We start from the raw sequence: 20975 nt of genomic DNA on the forward strand, positions 1-20975 counted from the left end.
ATCTTCTATATATTAATAGGCCCAGCACTGCCTATCAGCCCCAATGTTTCTATCTATCACTCACTAATAACGTACACTAAACTTCCTATACTCTAAACTCTGCCTTATCTTCTGTATACTAATAGGCCCAGCACTGCCTATCAGCCCCAATGTTTCTATCTATCACTCACTAATAACGTACACTAAGCTTCCTATACTCTACACTATGCCCTATCCTCTATATACTAATAGGCCCAGCACCACCTATCAGCCCCAATGTTTCTATCTATCACTCACTAATAACGTACACTAAACTTCCTATACTCTAAACTATGCCTTATCTTCTATATACTAATAGGCCCAGCACCACCTATCAGTCCCAATGTTTCTATCTATCACTCACTAATAACGTACACTAAGCTTCCTATACTCTAAACTCTGCCTTATCTTCTATATACTAATAGGCCCAGCACCACCTATCAGCCCCAATGTTTCTATCTATCACCCACTAATGACGTACACTATACTTCCTATACTCTACACTATGCCCTATCCTCTATATACTAATAGGCCCAGCACTACCTATCAGCCCCAATGTTTCTATCTATCACCCACTAATAACGTACACTAAACTTCCTATACTCTACACTATGCCTTATCCTCTATATACTAATAGGCCCAGCACTACCTATCAGCCCCAATGTTTCTATCTATCACTCACTAATAACGAACACTAAACTTCCTATACTCTAAACTATGCCTTATCTTCTGTATACTAATAGGCCCAGCACTGCCTATCAGCCCCAATGTTTCTATCTATCACCCACTAATAACGTACACTAAACTTCCTATACTCTAAACTCTGCCTTATCTTCTATATACTAATAGGCCCAGCACCACCTATCAGCCCCAATGTTTCTATCTATCACTCACTAATAACGTACACTAAACTTCCTATACTCTAAACTATGCCTTATCTTCTGTATACTAATAGGCCCAGCACTGCCTATCAGCCCCAATGTTTCTATCTATCACCCACTAATAACGTACACTAAACTTCCTATACTCTACACTATGCCTTATCCTCTATATACTAATAGGCCCAGCACTACCTATCAGCCCCAATGTTTCTATCTATCACCCACTAATAACGTACACTAAACTTCCTATACTCTACACTATGCCTTATCCTCTATATACTAATAGGCCCAGCACTGCCTATCAGCCCCAATGTTTCTATCTATCACCCACTAATAACGTACACTAAGCTTCCTATACTCTAGACTATGCCTTATCTTCTATATATTAATAGGCCCAGCACTGCCTATCAGCCCCAATGTTTCTATCTATCACCCACTAATAACGTACACTAAGCTTCCTATACTCTAGACTATGCCTTATCTTCTATATACTAATAGGCCCAGCACTACCTATCAGCCCCAATGTTTCTATCTATCACTCACTAATAACGTATACACTAAACTTCCTATACTCTAAATTCTGCCTTATCTTCTATATACTAATAGGCCCAGCACCACCTATCAGCCGCAATGTTTCTATCTATCACCCACTAATAACGTACACTAAACTTCCTATACTCTACACTATGCCTTATCCTCTATATACTAATAGGCCCAGCACTACCTATCAGCCCCAATGTTTCTATCTATCACCCACTAATAACGAACACTAAACTTCCTATACTCTACACTATGCCTTATCCTCTATATACTAATAGGCCCAGCACTACCTATCAGCCCCAATGTTTCTATCTATCACCCACTAATAACGTACACTAAACTTCCTATACTCTAAACTCTGCCTTATCTTCTATATACTAATAGGCCCAGCACCACCTATCAGCCCCAATGTTTCTATCTATCACTCACTAATAACGTACACTAAACTTCCTATACTCTAAACTCTGCCTTATATTCTATATACTAATAGGCCCAGCACTACCTATCAGCCACAAAGTTTCTATCTATCACTCACTAATAACGTACACTAAGCATCCTATACTCTAACTCTGCCTTATCTTCTGTATACTAATAGCCCAGCACTGCCTATCAGCCCCAATGTTTCTATCTATCACTCACTAATAACGTACACTAAACTTCCTATACTCTAAACTATGCCTTATCTTCTATATACTAATAGGCCCAGCTCCACCTATCAGTCCCAATGTTTCTATCTATCACTCACTAATAACGTACACTAAACTTCCTATACTCTAAACTAGGCCTTATCTTCTATATATTAATAGGCCCAGCACTAACTATCAGCCCCAATGTTTCTATCTATCACTCACTAATAACGTATACACTAAACTTCCTATACTCTAAACTCTGCCTTATCTTCTGTATACTAATAGCCCAGCACTACCTATCAGCCCCAATGTTTCTATCTATCACTCACTAATAACGTACACTAAACTTCCTATACTCTAAACTCTGCCTTATCTTCTATATACTAATAGGCCCAGCACCACCTATCAGCCCCAATGTTTCTATCTATCACTCACTAATAACGTACACTAAACTTCCTATACTCTAAACTATGCCTTATCTTCTGTATACTAATAGGCCCAGCACTGCCTATCAGCCCCAATGTTTCTATCTATCACTCACTAATAACGTATACACTAAACTTCCTATACTCTAAACTATGCCTTATCTTCTATATACTAATAGGCCCAGCACTACCTATCAGCCCCAATGTTTCTATCTATCACTCACTAATAACGTATACACTAAACTTCCTATACTCTAAACTCTGCCTTATCTTCTGTATACTAATAGGCCCAGCACCACCTATCAGTCCCAATGTTTCTATCTATCACTCACTAATAACGTACACTACGCATCCTATACTCTAAACTCTGCCTTATCTTCTGTATACTAATAGCCCAGCACTGCCTATCAGCCCCAATGTTTCTATCTATCACCCACTAATAACGTACACTAAACTTCCTGTACTCTACAGTAGGCCTTATCTTCTGTATACTAATAGGCCCAGCACTGCCTATCAGCCCCAATGTTTCTATCTATCACCCACTAATAACGTACACTAAACTTCCTATACTCTACACTATGCCCTATAATCTATATACTAATAGGCCCAGCATTGCCTATCAGCCCCGATGTTTCTATCTATCACCCACTAATAACGTACACTAAACTTCCTATACTCTAAACTCTGCCTTATCTTCTATATACTAATAGGCCCAGCACCACCTATCAGCCCCAATGTTTCTATCTATCACCCACTAATAACGTACACTAAACTTCCTATACTCTACAGTAGGCCTTATCTTCTGTATACTAATAGGCCCAGCACCACCTATCAGCCCCAATGTTTCTATCTATCACTCACTAATAACGTACACTAAACTTCCTATACTCTAAACTATGCCTTATCATCTGTATACTAATAGGCCCAGCACTGCCTATCAGCCCCAATGTTTCTATCTATCACCCACTAATAACGTACACTAAACTTCCTATACTCTAAACTCTGTCTTATCTTCTATATACTAATAGGCCCAGCACCACCTATCAGCCCCAATGTTTCTATCTATCACCCACTAATAACGAACACTAAACTTCCTATACTCTACACTATGCCTTATCCTCTATATACTAATAGGCCCAGCATTACCTATCAGCCCCAATGTTTCTATCTATCACCCACTAATAACGTACACTAAACTTCCTATACTCTAAACTCTGACTTATCTTCTATATACTAATAGGCCCAGCACCACCTATCAGCCCCAATGTTTCTATCTATCACTCACTAATAACGTACACTAAACTTCCTATACTCTAAACTATGCCTTATCTTTTGTATACTGATAGGCCCAGCACTGCCTATCAGCCCCAATGTTTCTATCTATCACCCACTAATAACGTACACTAAACTTCCTATACTCTAAACTCTGCCTTATCTTCTATATACTAATAGGCCCAGCACCACCTATCAGCCCCAATGTTTCTATCACTCACTAATAACGTACACTAAACTTCCTATACTCTAAACTATGCCTTATCTTCTGTATACTAATATGCCCAGCACTGCCTATCAGCCCCAATGTTTCTATCTATCACCCACTAATAACGTATACACTAAACTTCCTATACTCTACACTATGCCTTATCCTCTATATACTAATAGGCCCAGCACTACCTATCAGCCCCAATGTTTCTATCTATCACCCACTAATAACGTACACTAAACTTCCTATACTCTACACTATGCCTTATCCTCTATATACTAATAGGCCCAGCACTGCCTATCAGCCCCAATGTTTCTATCTATCACCCACTAATAGCGTACACTAAGCTTCCTATACTTGAGACTATGCCTTATCTTCTATATATTAATATTCCCAGCACTGCCTATCAGCCCCAATGTTTCTATCTATCACCCACTAATAACGTACACTAAGCTTCCTATACTCTAGACTATGCCTTATCTTCTATATATTAATAGGCCCAGCACTGCCTATCAGCCCCAATGTTTCTATCTATCACTCACTAATAACGTACACTATACTTCCTATACTCTACACTATGCCTTATCCTCTATATACTAATAGGCCCAGCACTGCCTTTCAGCCCCAATGTTTCTATCTATCACTCACTAATAACGTACACTAAACTTCCTATACTCTACCCTAGGCCTTATCTTCTATATACTAATAGGCCCAGCACCACCTATCAGCCCAATGTTTCTATCTATCACTCACTAATAACGTACACTAAACTTCCTATACTCTAAACTAGGCCTTATCTTCTATATATTAATAGGCCCAGCACCACCTATCAGCCCCAATGTTTCTATCTATCACTCACTAATAACGTACACTAAACTTCCTATACTCTACCCTAGGCCTTATCTTCTATATACTAATAGGCCCAGCACCACCTATCAGCCCAATGTTTCTATCTATCACTCACTAATAACGTACACTAAACTTCCTATACTCTAAACTAGGCCTTATCTTCTATATACTAATAGGCCCAGCACCACCTATCAGCCCCAATGTTTCTATCTATCACTCACTAATAACGTATACACTAAGCTTCCTATACTCTAAACTTCCTATACTCTAAACTAGGCCTTATCTTCTATATACTAATAGGCCCAGCACCACCTATCAGCCCCAATATTTCTATCTATCACTCACTAATAACGTATACTAAACTTCCTATACTCTAAACTAGGCCTTATCTTCTATATATTAATAGGCCCAGCACTACCTATCAGCCCCGATGTTTCTATCTATCACTCACTAATAACGTACACTAAACTTCCTATACTCTAAACTCTGTCTTATCTTCTGTATACTAATAGGCCCAGCACCACCTATAAGCCCCAATGTTTCTATCTATCACCCACTAATAACGTACACTATACTTACTATACTCTAGACTGTGCCTTATCTTCTATATACTAATAGGCCCAGCACTGCCTATCAGCCCCAATGTTTCTATCTATCACTCACTAATAACGTACACTAAACTTCCTATACTCTACCCTAGGCCTTATCTTCTATATACTAATAGGCCCAGCACCACCTATCAGCCCCAATGTTTCTATCTATCACTCACTAATAACGTACCCTAAACTTCCTATACTCTAAACTAGGCCTTATCTTCTATATATTAATAGGCCCAGCACCACCTATCAGTCCCAATGTTTCTATCTATCACTCACTAATAACGTATACACTAAGCTTCCTATACTCTAAACTCTGCCTTATCTTCTGTATACTAATAGGCCCAGCACCACCTATCAGCCCCAATGTTTCTATCTATCACCCACTAATAACGTACACTAAACTTCCTATACTCTACACTATGCCTTATCCTCTATATACTAATAGGCCCAGCACTGCCTATCAGCCCCAATGTTTCGATCTATCACCCACTAATAGCGTACACTAAGCTTCCTATATTCGAGACTATGCCTTATCTTCTATATATTAATAGGCCCAGCACTGCCTATCAGCCCCAATGTTTCTATCTATCACCCACTAATAACGTACACTAAGCTTCCTATACTCTAGACTATGCCTTATCTTCTATATACTAATAGCCCAGCACTGCCTATCAGCCCCAATGTTTCTATCTATCACTCACTAATAACGTACACTATACTTCCTATACTCTACCCTAGGCCTTTTCTTCTATATACTAATAGGCCCAGCACCACCTATCAGCCCCAATGTTTCTATCTATCACTCAGTAATAACGTACCCTAAACTTCCTATACTCTAAACTAGGCCTTATCTTCTATATATTAATAGGCCCAGCACCACCTATCAGTCCCAATGTTTCTATCTATCACTCACTAATAACGTATACACTAAGCTTCCTATACTCTAAACTCTGCCTTATCTTCTGTATACTAATAGGCCCAGCACCACCTATCAGTCCCAATGTTTCTATCTATCACCCACTAATAGCGTACACTAAGCTTCCTATACTCGAGACTATGCCTTATCTTCTATATACTAATAGGCCCAGCACTACCTATCAGCCCCAATGTTTCTATCTATCACTCACTAATAACGTATACACTAAGCTTCCTATACTCTAAACTCTGCCTTATCTTCTATATACTAATAGGCCCAGCACCACCTATCAGTCCCAATGTTTCTATCTATCACCCACTAATAGCGTACACTAAGCTTCCTATACTCGAGACTATGCCTTATCTTCTATATACTAATAGGCCCAGCACTGCCTATCAGCCCCAATGTTTCTATCTATCACCCACTAATAACGTATACACTAAGCTTCCTATACTCTAAACTCTGCCTTATCTTCTGTATACTAATAGGCCCAGCACTACCTATCAGTCCCAATGTTTCTATCTATCACTCACTAATAACGTACACTAAACTTCCTATACTCTAAACTCTGCCTTATCTTCTATATATTAATAGGCCCAGCACTGCCTATCAGCCCCAATGTTTCTATCTATCACTCACTAATAACGTACACTAAACTTCCTATACTCTAAACTCTGCCTTATCTTCTGTATACTAATAGGCCCAGCACTGCCTATCAGCCCCAATGTTTCTATCTATCACTCACTAATAACGTACACTAAGCTTCCTATACTCTACACTATGCCCTATCCTCTATATACTAATAGGCCCAGCACCACCTATCAGCCCCAATGTTTCTATCTATCACTCACTAATAACGTACACTAAACTTCCTATACTCTACACTATGCCTTATCTTCTATATACTAATAGGCCTAGCACTACCTATCAGCCCCAATGTTTCTATCTATCACTAACCAAACCCTAGGCAGTGTCCTATGCTTTCCCTATAAACCATATATAAATAACATTATACAATAATCACAATATATTACATTAACTGTGTACATCAATGCCTATAAAACAATGCAGATTTATATATTAATATAGTCACCAAAATGTAATAAAACATACACTTGGTACAAACACTGTTTAGAGAGGGAGAGGTATAAGACAGCCCCTGTCACACCCTCACAGAGCGTCAGCTGTAACCGCGTCCTTGGCACTGGCTGACAGCTGGATCAGCATTAGAGCAGGCTGTCAGTCAGTGCCGGGGCGTGGTTGCAGCCACCACTCTCTATACACAGAGCAGTGACTGAAGCCGCATCGGGGCCACCCCTGTGACTGAAAGAGCGATGCTGCCAAGGGGAACAATTCCTCCTGGCAATGGGGCTCTCAGTGTGGCAGCCGCACGTTGTCAGAACCTGCGGATTAATCCCATATTTGACATGGAGTGTTTTATCAGCAGAACATTATTACTGCCATAGTAGTTTTTGAGAATACCAATGCAGGAGCATCTTTACTTGACAGCTGGCTGTCCCAACAATGTTCAGAAGAAATAAGCTGAAATAAGCTCTTGTTGTCTTCAGCAACAAGAGCGACATTGCCATACAACACTGACAATTTACTTATGGGTTACTTATTTATGTACAGTTGACATCTTAATGTAAAACCCTCAAATAAATTTATTATGCAGTGTTTTCTAACCTCATGTATGGATCCACACTCCAAAACTCTGATTCCAGTAATATCTCTGCAAGGAAGTAACACTAAGAAAGTTATATCAATAAAAATAACAAACATTGTAATGCTGCAGAAACTACATAGCGGTCATCATATATCCAGACTTTTATTTTGGTTTCCATTAGGGATATTGAAATAAAAACACAATTGGGAGATGCATCAGTTTCCTATAATAACCAGTCAGGTTGTAGCTTCTAAAAAACATATCTGAAAAACAAAAAAGTGTAGAATTTTAATAGTTACTTTGGGCGATTGGGGCACTTTCCTCTGCAGCTGCTTCAATCGTATCTCCCAGTGCTTACGGAAGAAACTTTAGCAAAAATGCAGCTGTTCCTGAGATACTAGTTAAACGTGTCTCCTAAATCAGTGGACACAAAATAGATGAGGAGATTCCACCTAGCTAACATTATTAGAATCAATAAACCTAAAGGGTTAAAGGATTGGGGATAACTTGTTAATCGCTGGGGGTCTGACTGCTAGGATCCTTACTGGTCCCAAAAACGGGCCTCTGAACAGCCCCATCTAAAAGGAGCCAGAGTCAAGCATGCACATATCCACTTACTCTTAATGGGAACTCCATAAAGAATGTCATTAGTGTGATTTTTTACTGCATTTATCCCAAGGAAAAAAAATGTGCAATCTTTAGAGGTGGCCTATTTCCTAGCTATACAACTTGCTATCAATTGGGTGCCCCTGTGCTCCTATGATGCTTACATAGGCAAAGCTGCTTCTGCTTGCAGCATCCCAAAGTTTGCACTTCTGACCAATGGCGCAACCATTTTACTGGTCTGAACTGTCAATCATCAGGAGCACACTGTCCCCCAGAAACCTGAAAGCCAGGTGTCTGGGTAGCTCTTCACATCTGAAAATACTTGTACAATATGAGAAAACCCCTTTAAGGAACTGTTCAAAAAGCACCCATTACGTTGGAGGAAAAAATACCCAATCAATAAAACAGACCATAGGACTGATGTGTAATTATGGGTCAGAGCAGTCTGTGAATGAATCCTCCTCTATCAATATAAAACCAAAGTATTACTTTTAATAGAAACCTATAATACCAGTAAACATACTGTACATACAATTAATTCAATTCCTCCTGATATGTTGGGTATCACTTCTGGGCCAAATCCTGACTGATGACAGCCCATTTTTGTGTAATGAGTAGTGTTGAGCGAGCACTAAAATGCTCGGGTGCTCGAAGCTCGGGCCGAGCTCGCCGTGATACTCGGGTGCTCGACCCGAGCAATGAGCCCAATGTTAGTCTATGGGAGACTCGAGCATTTTTGCGGTGGCACCCCCGGCAGTCTTTTAAAAGCCTAACAAGTGCCCAAAACGATAGTGACAGTGCTCAAATGACATGGGGACAGCATGGGGATCGCCCCAGGAAGCATTTCTGACCCCCAGGTCACTGCTGTCAACAACGTGGTCAGAGGTATTAAGCCACTTTTACAGGCTCACAATAAAACGTTCAAAAACGAAAGTGAAACTTTTTTCCTGTGAAATATGTTAAGGAACATCCTTTCCAGGGTAAAGACTTGTGTATAAGTTAAAATAAATGACCAAAAACAAAAATACTCCTCCACACCTTCGGCTATGTTCACAAGTAGCATTTTTTATGCGTTTTTGCACTTTTGTATTGCTTTCAACTATGACAAATGCATTCACCGTGAAATGTCATTTTAACATTTTACAACCTTATCTGGCCATGTGCTGTGTGACACATGCATAAAGTGCTGAAAAGACAAGGGAACAGCATGGGGAAGACCCCTGGAAGCATCTCTGACTCCCAGGTCACTGTCTAAAAGTGTGCCCATCATAAGTGATCCTTACCGCATCAGAAGATGCAGACTTGCAACTATCCCCATGCAAGTTCTAGTCCCAGGGCAATGTTCAATTGTACCTCCCCCATTCTTTGCAATACAAGCTCAAGTATGCAGCCTGCCACCCAACCACCCCCAGGCTGCAATACCATACTGCTTGCTTGCTTGAACTTGAAATTGGGCCTTTTAGGCATGTGGAGGCAGAATCTGGCCACCACGTCATGGCTGTGTTGGCGGCCTGGAATCCATACTCAGTCCCCAGCCGCCCGGCGGCCGGGTGTCCATACTCGGTCCCCAGCCGCCCCGCGGCCGGGTGTCCACACACGGTCCCCAGCCGCCTGGGGGCAGCCGGGTGTCCATAAACGGTCCCCAGCTGCCCCTATTTCTCCTTGAAACATCCCCCCACACACTTTTCTTAGCTCGGCCTGCTTTAGGCAGCATTGGACGAGCCCATCAGAGAACCAGACTCCTCCGGTGGGCCCTGACTTCTCCATCGGTGGAGTTGAGAGTGCCAAGGTGAGGAGCATGATGATGATGACAGAAGTTAGCATCTGCTATGTTTTCTTTTAATGCAAGTGTAAGTGTGCAGCCTGCCACCCACCCACCCCCAGACTGCAATTCCATACTGCTAGCTTGCACTTGAAATGGGGCCTTTTAGTTTGGAGGAGGCCGAAGCTAGCCACTACCTCATGGCTGCTTCAGCAGCGAGGTATCCATACTCAGTCCCCAGCCGCCCATATTTGTCCTGGTGTGCCTTATACATAAGATTAAGCGCGTATACCAAAACATTACCTGTGCCCTCCCCAGTGCATTTAGTGGGAAGGAGAGCCTATTCCGCTGTAGTGTGTGCATGCCAAACCCCTGTTCATGGTACATGGGAAGATGCCTCCCACCTTGCACCTGTCGTTGCAGACTTGCAACTATCCCCATTCAAGTCCTTGTCCCAGGGCAGTGTTCAATTGTACCTCTCCCATTCCTTGCAATGCAAGCGCAAGTATGCAGCCTGCCACCCACCCACCCCCAGGCTGCAATACCATACTGGTTGCTTGCTTGCACTTTAAATTGGGCCTTTTAGGCATGTGGAGGCGGAATCTGGCCACCACGCCATGGCTGTGTCGGCGGCCTGGTATCCATACTCAGTCCCCAGCCGCCTGGTGGCCGGGTGTCCCCGCTTGCTCCCCAGCCTCCAGGGGGTGGCCGGGTGTCCATACTCGGTCCCCAGCCACCCCTATTTGTCCCGGTAACCTTTCCCACACTTTTCTTAGCCTGGCCTGCTTTAGGGCAGCATTGGCCGAGCCCACCGGACTATCAGACTCCTCCGGTGGGCCCTGGCTTCTCCATCAGGGAAGTTGAGAGTGCCAAGGTGAGGAGCATGATGAGGATGATAGAAGTTAGCATCTGCTTTGTTTTGTTGTAATGCAAGCGCATGTATGTAGTAGCGGCTAGGCCTGAGGTGGTCAGCGTTTTGGCGCTTATCCTACCCCCTCCGAGGATTGCTGGATGTTTTCCTGCTACTATCCAAGTTCTATGACTCCCGTTAAAACAAAGCTTCAGGTGATAAATGATGGATGAGGTAGTGGCAAAGGAGAAAGAGCAGGAGGAACAGGGACCATTCACATCAATATCAGGCCAGTCAACCAGATATGTCTTGTAGGATATGTTTCTGTAACAAAAGGAGCGGTTCGGCTACACAGTTATAGGGCATACAGTGAGTGCAATGCCTACCAAAAATTTCGAGCCACTCCAATGCCCCTTGGAAATGACATGGAGGTCAGAGGGTGTTAACTAAACCTTTTTTTGCATTTATAGCAACTGGGTCTCCCGTGCACTGTTGGCCTAAGCAGTGAATGGAAGGCTTTCCAAAAATTATGAGGAACTGCAATGCCCCTTACAAGAGCCATGTGTGGCACCCCAGGGGTCTGGTCATCACAGTAATAGAGATATTACGTCGGAGAGCAAGTGGGAGGTTTCCTGGTCAGGATCCCTTAAACATGCAACATCCTCCTGCCCCAATCCTGGGAGGGGAGAATTCTGCCCTTATAAACTGGATCTGGGGCGGGGTTGAGTGAGTCAGAGAACAGTCAGAGTCAGAGTGAGAGCAAGGGAAAGTAACAGCAAGGAGCTCTGTAGGAGCTAGGAGCTAAAGACCAGGGGCTGGAAGCTGAGCAGAGCTCGCCCTGGCAGAAGACAATAGGAACCGGACACAGGAGTCCGAAGCTGTGAGGACTTATATATCCAGCAGCAGAAACCAGCCGGCAGGGGATTTCAGGTCCTCTGGCCATAGAAGCCCGGAGGCTCAGTCACAAGCAAGGGACCAGCACCGCCGTCGTGGAGCGGAGGCTAACAGAAGGCCCCAAGTCACCAGCCATACGGGTGAGCACTACACGGTACACTCAGGGATGTGGGCTACTTCTACCCGCTTACAGCAAGGTAGCCAGGAAGAGTGCAGACAGACGGGGAGGCCTACAACTCCACCTGGCCAGGGGAACTCCTGCTTGCTCACAGACTGACCAGGCCTCTTATGCTAGCCAGTACTCCCGGGAGGGTCTACCTTATAATCATCAGTAAAGACCCTGAACTGCACTGCAAAGACTCTGAGTCATTCCTGCTGCGCTCGTGCACCATCACCCCCATCATCCACACTCACTGCCCTGAGGCTATACTCCTCCCGAGGGGAGTTATCCCATTCTATGCTGCGCACACAACACCAGCCTCAGCGGTCTGCCTCGCAGCGGTGGTACTCCCTGACCGCAATCCACGGGTGGCGCAGTCGGACAATTAACCTCAAAACCTAAGAAAGACTGCCACTGGTTTGACCAGCCTGAGCCACGGGACCGGGTCACCGCCACGGAGACTACAGACCCCAGAGACCCGGCACCGGGTATCCCACACACGTGTACACACGGCCCAGGGGGCGCGTCACATGCAGTACAGCATATTACAAACATAAGTCCCATTATTGGGGAGTGGGTGTCCCATGGTATTTGCTTATGCTTTCCAAGCAAAAGCTGCCAAAAATTAGGACGGAGCAACTTGCAATGCCCCTTACAAGAGCCATGCAGTACAGCATATTACAAACATAAGTCCCATTATTGGGGAGTGGGTGTCCCATAGTATTTGCTTATGCTTTCCCAGCAAAAGCTGCCAAAAATTAGGACGGAGCAACTTGCAATGCCCCTTACAAGAGCCATGCAGTACAGCATATTACAAACATAAGTCCCATTATTGGGGAGTGGGTGTCCCATAGTATTTGCTTATGCTTTCCCAGCAAAAGCTGCCAAAAATTAGGACGGAGCAACTTGCAATGCCCCTTACAAGAGCCATGCAGTACAGCATATTACAAACATAAGTCCCATTATTGGGGAGTGGGTGTCCCATAGTATTTGCTTATGCTTTCCCAGCAAAAGCTGCCAAAAATTAGGACGGAGCAACTTGCAATGACCCTTACAAGAGCCATGCAGTACAGCATATTACAAACATAAGTCCCATTATTGGGGAGTGGGTGTCCCATAGTATTTGCTTATACTTTCCCAGCAAAAGCTGCCAAAAATTAGGACGGAGCAACTTGCAAAGCCCCTTACAAGAGCCATGCAGTACAGCATATTACAAACATAAGTCCCATTATTGGTGAGTGGGTGTCCCATAGTATTTGCTTATGCTTTCCCAGCAAAAGCTGCCAAAAATTAGGACGGAGCAACTTGCAATGCCCCTTACAAGAGCCATGCAGTACAGCATATTACAAACATAAGTCCCATTATTGGGGAGTGGGTGTCCCATAGTATTTGCTTATGCCTTGCAAGCAAAAGCTGCCAAAAATAAGGACGGAGGAACTAACAATGCTGGCACCCTGGTGGTATAGTGGTGGTGGAGGCTGAGGATAAGGAGAAGAAGATTAAACAGCCGAAACGAGGAAGCGTATACCCATGTGTGGGTGTGAAGCGGTGCATGTGAATACACCTCCCGAAATAACACAGTGGATTTGACTTTATGTTACTCTGCTGTCATTTGGTGGTGATGAGAAGTCTGGCCCAATCCTGCCCTTGTTCATTTTGATAAGCGTCAGCTTGTCAGCATTGTCAGTTGACAGGCGAGTGCGCTTATCAGTTATAATTCCCCCAGCGGCACTAAAAACACGCTCCGATAACACGCTAGCGGCAGGGCAGGCCAGGACCTCCAAGGCGTAGAGAGCAAGTTCATTCCAAGTGTCCAGCTTGGATACCCAATAATTAAAAGGCACAGAGGAATCACGGAGGACGCTGGTACGATCGGCAAGGTACTCCCTCACCACCTTTTGAAACTTTCCACTCCTTGTGAGAGTACCCCGCGCCTCAGGGCCTGTAAGCTGGGCGGGTGTCAGAAAACTGTCCCAGAACGTTAACAGTGTTCCCCTGCCTCTGCTGGATTGGAGTTGCATCTCTCTTGCCTGTACGCCTTGGTTGGGCAACGAACTGTGACCGCTGCCGCTAGCGTGTTCAGATGGGAATTTTTTTAAGAGTTCTTCAGCAAGGGCCTTCTAGTATTGCCCCATTTTTGTAGACCTCTCCACCTCAGGAATAAGAGAGTGAAAGTTCTCCTTGTAGCAGGGGTCTACAAGTGTCACCAACCAGTAATGACTGTCACCCAACATTTTGACAACGCGAGGGTCACGGTTAAGGCAGCGTAACATAGTCAGCCATGCGTGCCAGACTGGTAACGGGCAAGATTTCCGTGTCCTCACCAAAATGACGACTGACCATGCTCTCCTCCTCCTCCTCCTGCTCCTCTTCCTCCTCCCCCCTGTCCTCAGGCCACCCAAGCTGAACCGACGGTATGACACTTGTACAGGTACTACCGTCTACAACGCATGATAGCAGCTCCTGTTCTTCCTCCTCCTCCTCCTCCTCCTCTCCCTCATTGTCCCCCAATTCACGTTGGGATGAGATGAGGCTGGGCTGTGTGTAATCGCCCGCTACGGCTTCTTGATCCATCTCATCATACTCTGGCTGCAATGCCTCCTCTTTAGTTCTCTGCAGAGAGCGTTGCAAAAGACAGACAAGTGGAATGCTGACACTAATGATGGCGTCATCGCCACTCACCATCTTGGTGGCCTCCTCAAAGTTTGTCAGGATGGTACATATGTCAGACATCCAGGTCCACTCCTGAGGTCTTATGTGTGGAGTCTGACCTGAATATCGACGGCCTTGTTGCAGCTGGTACTCCACAACTGCTCTCTTCTGCTCACAAATCCTTTGCAACATGTGGAGGGTAGAGTTCCAACGTGTGGGGACATCACACACCAGTCGGTGTGCCGGAAGCTGCAAACGCTGCTGCAACACAGCAAGGGCTGCGGAAGCTGTAGCCGACTTGCGAAAATGAGCTGACAGGCGGCGTACTTTCACGAGCAGATCTGGCAACTCAGGGTACGATTTAAGAAACCGCTGAGCCATGAGGTTAAGCACATGAGCCAGGCATGGTACGTGTGTGATCTCACCTCGCCTCAGAGCCGCCACCAGGTTACGGCCATTGTCACACACGGCCATGCCGGGATGTAGGTTCAGCGGTCTCAGCCACAGATCTGCCTGCTCTTTCACAGCTGTCCACAACTCACAAGCAGTGTGAGGTTTATCACCTAAGCTTATGAGTTTCAGCACAGCCTGTTGCCGCTTGGTGGAGGCAGTACTGCAATGCTTCCAGCTTGTAACTGATGTGGTGATATCTGAGATGGAGGCTGAACATGAGGAGGAGGAGGAGGAGGAGGATGCGCAGGAGCTGTACACTGTGGGGGCAACTCTGACTGACATAGGGCCCGCAATCCTCGGTGTGGGGAGGATGTGTTCCGTCCCAAGGTCCGACTGGGTCCCGGCTTCCACTATGTTTACCCAGTGTGCCGTCAGAGAGATGTACCGTCCCTGGCCACAAGCACTTGTCCACGTGTCCATTGTCAGGTGGACTCTCCTAGTAACTGCGTTGTTGAGGGCACGGCAGATGCTTTGGGACACGTGCTTGTGTAGTGCGGGGATGGCACACCGGGCAAAATAGTGTCGGCTGGGGACCGAGTACCGAGGGACGGCCACTGCCATAAGATGGCGGAAGGATTCCGTCTCCACCAACCTAAAAGGCAGCATTTCCAATGCAAGCAGTCGTGAAATGTGCGAATTTAGGACTGTGGCCTGTGGGGCGTTAGCTGCGAATTTCCGCTTTCGTTCAAAGGTCTGGGATATGGACAATTGAACGCTGCGGTGGGACGTGGACGTGGACGTTGATGCTGTTTCTTGAGAAACTGCCATAACAAGTGAAGACTGAGAGGAGGGGGCATCTTTACATGCAGTATGAACAGGGGATTGCCTTGCACACACAACAGGGGGTTCTATTGCACGCACAACAGTGGAAGAAGCAGTGGTGACACCCGCTGACACTGGTCGTGGACCCTGGGTTTCGCCCCACAAAGTCGGGTGCTTTGCTGCCATGTGCCTGATCATGCTGGTGGTGGTCAGGATGGTAGTTTTGTCACCCCTGCTGATGCTGGCATGGCAGGTGGAACATATGGCCTTTTTGGGGTTATCAGCAGAGTCTTTAAAAAAATTCCAGACTCTGGAAGACCTACCGCTTGTACTGGCAACGTCCCTCGTGTTGGTGTTACGGGGAACGGTTGCCTGCCTTCTGTCTGCGGCCACCACACTGCTTCTTCCTACCTGTTGGGGTACTCTGCCTCCCTCCCCCTGTGTGCTGCTGGCCTCACTCTGCATGTCCTCCTTCCATGTTGGGTCAGTTATTAGATCATCCACCACCTCTTCCTCTTCCACTTGCGCACCACGATCCTCCTCCTCACTTCCTGGCAATTGTGTCTCGTCATCGTCCACCTCTTGTGACAGATTGCCAACGTCGACTTCCTGTGGCCGTGGCTGTTCAAATATTTGGGCATCGCAACATGGGATCTCCTCTTCCACCACTTCAAGCGTATCAGGCGAGGGGCCCAAATATGGAAATGGACCAGTGAACAGCTCTTCAGAGTGTCCAAGTGTGGGATCACTTGCTGTCTGACCACACTCGGCATGGTGGGAGGAAGGAGCATCAGGGTGAGGAGGAGTATGCGGTCGAGACTCACGGCTACTAAGAGTTGACCGTGTGGACGACAGACTGGAGGTGGTGGTGCCCAGGTAACAGGAAGTATTATCTGCTATCCAATTAATAACCTGTTCACACTGATCAGTTCTCAATACTGGTGTTGTTCTGTGCTTCCCTAGTAATTCGGTCAAGAAGTGGGAGCGAGAAGATGTGGCTGTTGGTTGTGGCACATTTTCACCTTGGCCACGGCCCCGTCCTCTGCACGAACCATCACTAGAACGTCCACTTCCACGTCCCTTGCCACGCGCCTTGCCCATTGTAAATGAAGTAAAATAGCTTACACTTGCACTATCAATGGAAAAAGGGTAATAAAGAGTAGATTAGAACCGTGGAAGAGGAAAACCACAGTTATTGTTTACTGGCGTATACCACACTTTTTTAAATAGAGATATTTGCGGCTGAACAGTGAGCGACACACTCAAGCTGCTTTTTTTTTAGATACCAAAGGCCCAAAACTGGATAGTACAGCGATTTGACCCGTGGAACTGCGAAACCACACTGGGATGTTGGGCATACACAAGACTATTTTCAACAGATATATTTTTGTGTCACAACAGTCAGGAGACACTACTGTTTTTCTTTCCGGAAAAAACTACCAAAAGCTGAATAATAGAGATTTTTTACCGTGGGATGGCAAAACCACAGTTATTGTTTACTGGGGTATACCACACTTTTTTAAATAGAGATATTTGCGGCTGAACAGTGAGCGACACACTCAAACTGCTTTTTTTTTAGATACCAAAGGCCCAAAACTGGATAGTACAGCGATTTGACCTGTGGAACTGCGAAACCACACTGGGATGTCGGGCCTACACAAGATTATTTTCAACAGATATATTTTTGTGTCACAACAGTCAGGAGACACTACTGTTTTTCTTTACGGAAAAAACTACCAAAAGCTGAATAATAGAGATTTTTTACCGTGGGATGGCAAAACCACAGTTATTGTTTACTGGGGTATACCACACTTTTTTAAATAGAGATATTTGCGGCTGAACAGTGAGCGACACACTCAAACTGCTTTTTTTTAGATACTAAAGGCCCAAAACTGGATAGTACAGCGATTTGACCCGTGGAACTGCGAAACCACACTGGGATGTCGGGCCTACACAAGACTATTTTCAACAGATATATTTTTGTGTCACAACAGTCAGGAGACACTACTGTTTTTCTTTACGGAAAAAACTACCAAAAGCTGAATAATAGAGATTTTTTACCATGGGATGGCAAAACCACAGTTATTGTTTACTGGGGTATACCACACTTTTTTAAATAGAGATATTTGCGCCTGAACAGTGAGCGACACACTCAAACTGCTTTTTTTTTAGATACCAAAGGCCCAAAACTGGATAGTACAGCGATTTGACCCGTGGAACTGCGAAACCACACTGGGATGTCGGGCCTACACAAGACTATTTTCAACAGATATATTTTTGCGTCACAACAGTCAGGAGACACTACTGTTTTTCTTTACGGAAAAAACTGCCAAAACCTGAATAATAGAGATTTTTTACCGTGGGATGGCAAAACCACAGTTATTGTTTACTGGGGTATACCACACTTTTTTAAACAGAGATATTTGCGGCTGAACAGTGAGCGACACACTCAAACTGCTTTTTTTTAGATACCAAAGGCCCAAAACTGGATAGTACAGCGATTTGACCCGTGGAACTGCGAAACCACACTGGGATGTCGGGCCTACACAAGACTATTTTCAACAGATATATTTTTGTGTCACAACAGTCAGGAGACACTACCAAAACCTGAATAATAGAGATTTTTTACCGTGGGATGGCAAAACCACAGTTATTTTTTACTGGGGTATACCACACTTTTTTAAATAGAGATATTTGCGGCTGAACAGTGAGCGACACACTCAAACTGTTTTTTTTTTAGATACAAATGGCCCAAAATGGATAATACAGAGATTTGAACCGTGGAAGTGCAAAACAACACTTCTGTTTCTCTAGCCTACACCAGACTATTTTCAACAGTTATATTTGTGTCTGAAAAATCAGAGACACGCTTTTTTTTGGGGGGGGGGGGACACACCAAAAGGTTAATAAGACGGGTATTTGTACAGTGTGAAGGAGGAAAAAAAGAGGAGGATTTAGATGAAAAAAAAAGGATTTTTCCTGGCCTCCGACACCTGGTGCTAAGTCCAGCAATTTCACCAACAGGAGCACACAGGACTGTAATGCAGCGTTTGCTGGTATAACCACTGTGTCTCCTATACAGCCTGCCTGCCTGGTATCTGGGATGGATATTAGTCCTGAAAAGGACTGTTTGTTTGTTCTGGCAGCCTTTACAGACCCTACACTAACTATTTCGTAGTTTATATCTCTCCCTAAATCAGCAGCGCTGTCCCTACACTGTCTGATCCGGAGCGGCTGTGTCCAAGATGGAGGCGCCCGGTTTTAAATACTCGAGGTGACACTGTGCGGCCAGTCAATCACTGTAAAGCCTACAACCAACATGGCTGCGGCATTACAGTGACTGGCTGGCAATCCCTGCATGTTCATTGGCTCTGTAAAGAGCGCCAAACATGCAGGGCGGAGACCTGAGCTCCCGCCCGAGTAACCCGGAAATGCTCGGTGCTCGCCGAACATCCCGAGTAGCGTGATGCTCGGGCGAGTACCGAGCAGTGTCGAGCATGTTCGCTCAACACTAGTAATGAGTATTTGGAGTTTACCACAATTTCTGTGGTTTTGTTTGTCCACCAACTTTTTGAGGATTTACCACAGGTTCCCAATAGGATTGAGATCTGGGGAGTTTCCTGGTCGTGGACCCAAAATTGCAATGTTTTCTTCACTGAGCCAATTGGTTATCAATTTTGCCTTGTGACGTGGAACTCCAACATTCTAGAAAAGGCATTGTTCATCACTAAATTATCCTGGATCATTGGGAGAAACTGCTCTTGGAGGATGTTTAGATACCTTTCTTTATTCATGGCAGTAGTTTTAGCCAAAATTGTAAGTGAGTCTTCTCCCTTGGATGAAAAGAAACCCCACACTGAATGGTCTCAGGATGCTTTACTGTTGACATGTCACAGAACTCAAGGTAGTGCTCACTGTTTAATTTCCGGACAATCATTCTTCTTGATGTCCCAAACAGTCTGAAGGGGGCTTCATCAAAGAAAATAACTTTACCCCAGCGTTCTGCAGTCCAAACCCTGTCGTTCCTACAGAAGGTCAGTCTGTCCTTGATGTCTTTCTTGGAGAGATGTGGCTACTTAAAACAAGGTAGGCATTCACAAACCTTCACCTCACTGTGCATGCAGATGCAATGACACCTGCCTGCTAACATTCCTGAGAAAGCTCCACACTAGTGTTAAACCAGTCCCATAGCTAAATTCTCTTTAGCAGATGTTCTTGCCACTTGATGGACTTTCTTGGGTTCTCTAATAGCCTTCTCCTCAATTGATCCTCTCTTCAAATGGGGTTTTTGATGTCAAGGAATCACTTTGCAATATTTTACAATTCATCTGATCACTCTTCATAATCATTTAGAATTAAAGGCATTCTGTCAGTAGGATTAGCCCTCCTTAGCCTTCCATATGAGCATGTAGATCATATGAAGCTGAATAAAATGATACCTTGGTATCTGCTGTCTAATTCAAGAGAAATCCATGTTTTTTATATGTAAATCAGCTTTTCAAGACTATGGGCAGGACATTGATCTACATTAGAATCTGCCTCCAGGACTTATTATAAATGAAAGAGTTGTTACCAGTGTGAGACATGGAACTAACACAGTACAGGAGAACTGAACTTTGTCTCATAGCAATCACATTAGCATCTGCAGCTCCCACAGATCAGCTGTATTACAACGATATTACAACCCTGCCTGCCTGGGAGATGAAAGCTGAGAGGAACCTGTAGATGTGTCAGGTATAATCACACACAGCTCTGCAGTGAGATCAGAGAGCAGAGAGCGGCCATCACACATCACACTGGTAATGCCCCCTTCATGTAAAATAAGTTTTG

At 44.7% G+C, this 20975-nt stretch overlaps 1 protein-coding gene across 1 annotated transcript in view; it reads right to left on the reverse strand.

Annotated features, from left to right (window-relative positions):
• LOC141165943 (prostaglandin reductase 1-like) overlaps positions 1 to 20975 on the reverse strand; it is a 191530-nt gene that overhangs the window by 160183 nt on the left and 10372 nt on the right. The window contains exon 3 of the mRNA XM_073652063.1: positions 8027 to 8072. Coding sequence (XP_073508164.1) covers positions 8027 to 8072 — 46 coding nt within the window. The remainder of the gene's footprint in view (positions 1 to 8026; positions 8073 to 20975) is intronic.

The sequence above is a fragment of the Phyllobates terribilis genome, unplaced genomic scaffold (assembly GCF_046119375.1).
Source record: "Phyllobates terribilis strain yellow unplaced genomic scaffold, ASM4611937v1 Scaffold_1__5_contigs__length_1240528914, whole genome shotgun sequence".
NCBI lineage: Eukaryota > Metazoa > Chordata > Amphibia > Anura > Dendrobatidae > Phyllobates > Phyllobates terribilis.